At 40.0% G+C, this 7,516-nt stretch overlaps 1 protein-coding gene across 4 annotated transcripts in view; it reads right to left on the bottom strand.

Annotated features, from left to right (window-relative positions):
- The window catches only part of LOC138970410 (membrane-associated protein Hem-like), a 92,085-nt gene that overhangs the window by 23,956 nt on the left and 60,613 nt on the right, over positions 1-7,516 (bottom strand). For all 4 annotated transcript variants that reach the window (XM_070342856.1, XM_070342854.1, XM_070342857.1 and 1 more), the window contains one exon: positions 507-591. In XM_070342856.1, the coding sequence (XP_070198957.1) occupies positions 507-591 (85 nt within the window). The remainder of the gene's footprint in view (positions 1-506; positions 592-7,516) is intronic.

Here is a 7,516-nt window from a genome sequence, read left to right on the forward strand (position 1 = left end):
AAATATCCATACAGTAACTAAGTGACAAATATCCATACATTAACTGGGTGATATATCCATACAGTAACTAGGTGAAAAATATCCACACAGTAACTAGCTGAAAAATATCCATACAGTAACTAAGTGACAAATATCCATACAGTAACTGGGTGATATATCCATACAGTAACTACATATAGGTAAACAAAATCCATACAGTAACTAGGTGAAAAATATCCATACAGTAACTAGGTGATATATCCTTACAGTAACTCATGGTGAAAAAGCCGAGATTCAAGCAGATAAGAAGCTCATGCTATGGTTGAGGTCTGTTCAGGTAGGTCTATGTCAAGTCAGTAACAGAGTCACTACCTACCCTTGTGACACACTGCTAACAAGTGATACAGAGCCTTGTCGTCGTTATGTCCAGTTGATCAAAGGGACTGTACTCTCCCCACTAAGTGGGTCAAAGGGACAGTACTCTCACTCACAACTAAGTGGGTCATGGGGACAGTACTCTTACTCACCACTCTTGAGTGTGCGAAGCGCGTTGCAGAGTGTTGGGTCCACGTCACACGACTGACCAGCCGACGAAGCGAGCTCGTTCACCACCTGCACCACAAACATTCAGACTCGAATACTGGCTGTTAGTCATACTGAACCACAAACATTCAGACACAAACACAGGCAGTTAGTCATACTGAACCACAAACAGTGCTGGATTAACTTAACTCATTGTCTCCCAGGTACGGATATATCCGCTCAGACTGTTAGCTTCAGTTGCTTCTTCTAACGTCCATCTAACGCCTGCATTCCAGCGTGTTGATACACAGTTTCTACACAGATCCTACCATTCTTAGTGACCTGCTGCAGCACAGCTGGTCTCGGCTAAAAAATAACTTGGTCAACATAGGTGGGGTAAAAAGTGTTAACCAAAAACATTAAAACAAAAATGCTAGCAGTTCTTCATACTGAACCACAAACATTCAGACACAAACACTAGCAGTGTTAGATAAACTGAACCAAAAAAATCCAGACACAAATACTAGCAGTGTTAGATAAACTGAACCAAAAAAATCCAGACACAAATACTAGCAGTGTTAGATAAACTGAACCAAAAAAATCCAGACACAAATACTAGCAGTTAGTCATACTGAACCACAAACATTCACACACGAACACTAGCTGCTAGTCATACTGGAGCACAAACATTCAGACACAAACACTAGCAGTTAATCATACTTAACCAAAAACATTCAGACACAAACACAAGCTGCTAGTCATACTGAATGAACCACAACAAACATTAGACACGAACACTAGCAGTTCGTCATACTGAACCACAAACATTCACACACGAACACTAGCTGCTAGTCATACTGGAGCACAAACATTCAGACACAAACACTAGCAGTTAATCATACTTAACCAAAAACATTCAGACACAAACACAAGCTGCTAGTCATACTGAATGAACCACAACAAACATTAGACACGAACACTAGCAGTTCGTCATACTGAACCACAAACATTCACACACGAACACTAGCTGCTAGTCATACTGGAGCACAAACATTCAGACACAAACACTAGCAGTTAATCATACTTAACCAAAAACATTCAGACACAAACACAAGCTGCTAGTCATACTGAATGAACCACAACAAACATTAGACACGAACACTAGCAGTTAAACAATGCTGAAAGACCCAGCATAAAACATGAAAAAGACACAAACAGCTAAACATACTTTTAAGACCCAGCATGGAACATAGCTCAGACACAAACAACTAACCATACTTAAAGACCCAGCATGAAACATGACACAAACACAAACAACTAACCATACTTAAAGACCCAGCATGAAACATGGCACAGACACAATTAACTAACCATACTTAAAGACCCAGCATGAAACATGACACAAACACAAACAACTAACCATACTTAGAGACCCAGCATGAAACATGGCACAAACACAAACAACTAACCATACTTAAAGACCCAGCATGAAACATGACACAAACACAATTAACTAACCATACTTAAAGACCCAGCATAAAACATGGCACAAACACAAACAGCTAACCATGCTTTTAAGACCCAGCATTGAACATAGCACAGACACAAACAGCTAACCATACTTAGAGACCCAGCATTGAACATAGCACAGACACAAACAGCTAACCATACTTAAAGACCCAGCATAAAACATGGCACAAACACAAACAGCTAACCATACTTTTAAGACCCAGCATTGAACATAGCACAGACCCAAACAGCTAACCATACTTAAAGACCCAGCATAAAACATGGCACAAACACAAACAGCTAACCATACTTTTAAGACCCAGCATTGAACATAGCACAGACACAAACAGCTAACCATACTTAAAGACCCAGCATAAAACATGGCACAAACACAAACAGCTAACCATACTTTTAAGACCCAGCATTGAACATAGCACAGACACAAACAGCTAACCATACTTAGAGACCCAGCATTGAACATAGCACAAACACAAACAGCTAACCATACTTTTAAGACCCAGCATTGAACATAGCACAGACACAAACAGCTAACCACACTTAGAGAACCAGCATTGAACATAGCACAGACACAAACAGCTAACCATACTTAAAGACCCAGCATAAAACATGGCACAGACACAAACAGCTAACCATACTTTTAAGGCCCAGCATGGAACATAGCACAGACACAAACAGCTAACCATACTTAGAGACCCAGCATTGAACATAGCACAGACACAAACAGCTAACCATACTTAGAGACCCAGCATTGAACATAGCACAGACACAAACAGCTAACCATACTTAAAGACCCAGCATTGAACATAGCACAGTCACACACAGCTAAACATACTTAGAGACCCAGCATTGAACATAGCACAGACACAAACAGCTAAACATACTTAAAGACCCAGCATAAAACATGGCACAAACACAAACAGCTAACCATACTTTTAAGACCCAGCATTGAACATAGCACAGACACAAACAGCTAACCATACTTAAAGACCCAGCATTGAACATAGCACAGACACAAACAGCTAACCATACTTAGAGACCCAGCATTGAACATAGCACAGACACAAACAGCTAACCATACTTAGAGACCCAGCATAAAACATGGCATAAACACAAACAACTAACCATACTTTTAAGCCCCAGCATTGAACATAGCACAGACACAAACAGCTAACCATACTTAGAGACCCAGCATTGAACATAGCACAGACACAAACAGCTAACCATACTTAGAGACCCAGCATTGAACATAGCACAGACAAAAACAGCTAACCATACTTAGAGACCCAGCATTGAACATAACACAGACACAAACAGCTAACCATACTTAGAGACCCAGCATTGAACATAGCACAGACACAAACAGCTAACCATACTTAGAGACCCAGCATTGAACATAGCACAGACACAAACAGCTAACCATACTTAGAAACCCAGCATTGAACATAGCACAGACACAAACAGCTAACCATACTTAAAGACACAGCATGAAACATGGCACAGACAGCTAACCATACTTTTAAGACTCAGCATTGAACATAGCACAGACACAAACAGCTAACCATACTTAAAGACACAGCATGAAACATGGCACAGGCACAAACAGCTAACCATACTTAAAGACACAGCATGAAACATGGCACAGACACAAACAGCTAACCATACTTTTAAGACCCAGCATTGAACATAGCACAGACACAAACAGCTAACCATACTTAAAGACACAGCATGAAACATGGCACAGACACAAACAGCTAACCATACTTAGAGACCCAGCATTGAACGTAGCACAGACACAAACAGCTAACCATACTTAGAGACCCAGCGTTGAACATAGCACAGACACAAACAGCTAACCATACTTAGAGACCCAGCGTTGAACATAGCACAGACACAAACAGCTAACCATACTAAGACACAGCATTGAACATAGCACAGACACAAACAGCTAACCATACTTTAAGACCCAGCATTGAACATAGCACAGACACAAACAGCTAACCATACTTAGAGACCCAGCATAGAACATGGAACAGACACAAACAGCTTGCAATATTTGAAAACCCAGCATTGAACATTGAATAGACACATTTTAACAGCTTACCATACTTAAAATACAAGCATGGAACATGGAATAGACACAAACAGCTTACCATACTTAAAATCCAAGCATGGAACATGGAATAGACACAAACAGCTTACCATACTTAAAGACCCAGCAGACAGACAGACAGACAGACAGACAGACATACAGACAGACAGACAAACAGACAGACAGACAGACAGACCGATCTTCATGAAACTTCACATGAGTGTTCCTGGGTATGATATCCCCGGATCCATTTTTCCTTTTTTCGATAAATGTCTTTGATGACGTCATATCCGGCTTTTAGTAAAAGTTGAGGCGGCACTGTCACACCCTCATTTTTTAATGAAATTGATTGAAGTTTTGGCCAAGCAATCTTCGACGAAGGCCGGACTTCGGTATTGCATTTCAGCTTGGTGGCTTAAAAATAAATTAATGACTTTGGTCATTAAAAATCTAAAAAATTGTAATTAAAATTATTTTTTTATAAAACGATCCAAATTTATGTTCATCTTATTCTTCATCATTTTCTGATTCCAAAAACATATAAATATGTTATATTCGGATTAAAAACAAGGTCTGAAAATTAAAAATATAAAAATTATTATCAAAATCAAATTTCCGAAATCGATTTAAAAACAATTTCATCTTATTCCTTGTTGGTTCCTGATTCCAAAAACATATAGATATGATATGTTTGGATTAAAAACACGCTCAGAAAGTTCAAACGAAGAGAGGTACAGAAAAGCGTGCTATGCAGCACAGCGAAACCACTACCGCGCTGAACAGGCTCGTCAGTTTCACTCCGTTTTGCACAAGCGGCGGACTACGGTCATTGTGAAAAAATGCAGTGCGTTCAGTTTCATTCTGTAAGTTCCACAGCTTGACTAAATGTAGTAATTTCGCCTTACGCAACTTGTTTCATAATTGTCTTTGATGACGTCATATCTGGCTTTTACTGAAAGTTGAGGCGGCACAGTCACGCCCTAATTTTGTCATCAAATTGAGCTAAGCTAAACAGTATTTGATGAAGCACGGACAATAAATTACATTTCAGCTTTGAAGCTTATAAATGAATTTATGAGTTTGAAAAATTATATCAAAAATAAGAATAGAGAAAAACGTGCTTTCCTGAGAACAGGTAAGGGTCACGCTACTGCGCTATACTGCCTTGTCACTTCAAGCAATCTGCGTGCCGCAGGTAATCGGCTAATGCCGCAGGGTATTCAGTTTCATTCGGTGAGTTGGACAGATTGACTAGACTTGCTTCCTGCGACTTGTTTAAACAAAATATTGCTATCAAAATCCATTTCACATCAACTGGTTTCCATGTTACGCAAGTGATGTACATGTGTACTTTCACATGCTTGTGATTCACTAAACGTAGACAATCAAAAAGTATTTCTAAATCTTTATTTGTAGGCCAAGGATGTATTTGGAACCTATTTTTTAATAAAAGCAAGAAAACAAACACACAAGCAAGCAAACACACACGCAAACAGACACACAAACAGACACACAAACAGACACACAGGCATGCAAACTGACACACAAACAGCCACACAAACACACACACAAGCAAGCAAACAGACACACAAACAGCCACACACACAGCCACACAAGCAAGCAAACACACACCCACAGACACAAAAAAAAACCACCACAAACAGCCACACAAGGCTGACAAGCAGACATGCAAACAGACACACAAACAGCCACACAAGGCTGACAAGCAGACATGCAAACAGACACACAAACAGCCACACAAGGCTGACAAGCAGACATGCAAACAGACACACAAACAGACACACAAGGCTGACAAGCAGACATGCAAACAGACACACAAACAGACACACAAGGCTGACAAGCAGACATGCAAACAGACACACAAACAGACACACAAACAGACACACAAGCAAGCAAACAGACATTGTTTGTTTGTTTGTTTATTTGTTGTTTAACGTCCAGCCGACTACGCAGAGCCATATCAGGACGAGGAAGGGGGGGATGAAGGGGGCCACTTGTCAAGCGATTCCTGTTTACAAATGCACTAACCCATTACTTGTGTCCCAGCAGGCTTTAGTAAAACTAAATTAATACCTACTGGAAGATTACCAGTTTCCAGTATGTTAAAATAGGCTTAACCTATCTACTGTTGGACTTACATCAGAACACTAACAGATTAAACTATACATGAATCGCGAGACAAGCGGCAAGAGAAGAGATTTTTGGAAAAAATATAGGTGAATGAGCAAGAAGGCAGAAAAAAGAAAAGAATTCATGAAGAAAAAGAGAGCATGACAGGAAAGAGGAACCAAAAATCTACCTAACAGCAAACTAGAAAGCTCCTGCGGTTCCAAAAACAGGAGGGGCCTTTAATTTCATAACCGCAGTGCTCCACTGCGGGAAGCAAACAGACATGCAAACAGACACACAAACAGACACATAAGCATAAAAACAAACAGAAGGCAAAGAAGCAAGGCACAGGTAATACTTAACACACTTCATGCTCACACACTGACGGTCAGTACGGTCAGGGGGAGGGGGGGAGGGTGGGAGGGGGGGAGGGGGGAGAGGATGAGTAGTACTGTCTACTGTTGACCATCAAATCCTGGTCAATGCCACACACAGAGCAGCGTTAGGGTGGGGGGAGAGGGAGGGGGGGGAGAGGGAGGGGGGAGAGGATGAGTAGTACTGTCTACTGTTGACCATCAAATCCTGGTCAATGCCACACAGAGAGCAGCGTTAGGGGGCACACATCCGCTCACACCAACACAACACATTGTTCACTCACACCAACACAACCCATTCTTCACTCTTGAAACAAAACTAAAAATATCTCTACCTCAAAAGCAAAACAAGTCGCGTAAGGCGAAAATACAACATTTAGTCAAGCTCAGTCAAACTCAGAGAATGAAACTGAACGCATTGCATTTTTTCCGCAAGACCGTACACTCGTAGCATCGTCTGTCCACCGCTCGTGGCAAAGGTAGTGAAATTAACAATCCAGAAAATCACGCTTTTCAATATCACTATTCTTTTTAACTCTCTGAACGTGTTTTTCATCCAAACATATCATATCTATATGTTTTTGGAATCAGGAACGGACAAGGAATAAGATAAAATTGTTTTTAAATCGATTTCGGGAATTTAATTTTAATCATAATTTTTATATTTTTAATTTTCAGACCTTGTTTTTAATCCGAATATAACATATTTATATGTTTTTGGAATCAGAAAATGATGAAGAATACGATAAACGTAATTTTGAATCGTTTTATATAAAAATATTTTTAATTACAATTTTCAGATTTTTAATGACCAAAGTCATTAATTAATTTTTAAGCCTCCAAGCTCAAATGCAATACCAAAGTCCGGCCTTCGTCGAAGATTGCTTGGCCA

This window comes from Littorina saxatilis, linkage group LG7, assembly GCF_037325665.1.
Source record: "Littorina saxatilis isolate snail1 linkage group LG7, US_GU_Lsax_2.0, whole genome shotgun sequence".
Lineage (NCBI taxonomy): Eukaryota > Metazoa > Mollusca > Gastropoda > Littorinimorpha > Littorinidae > Littorina > Littorina saxatilis.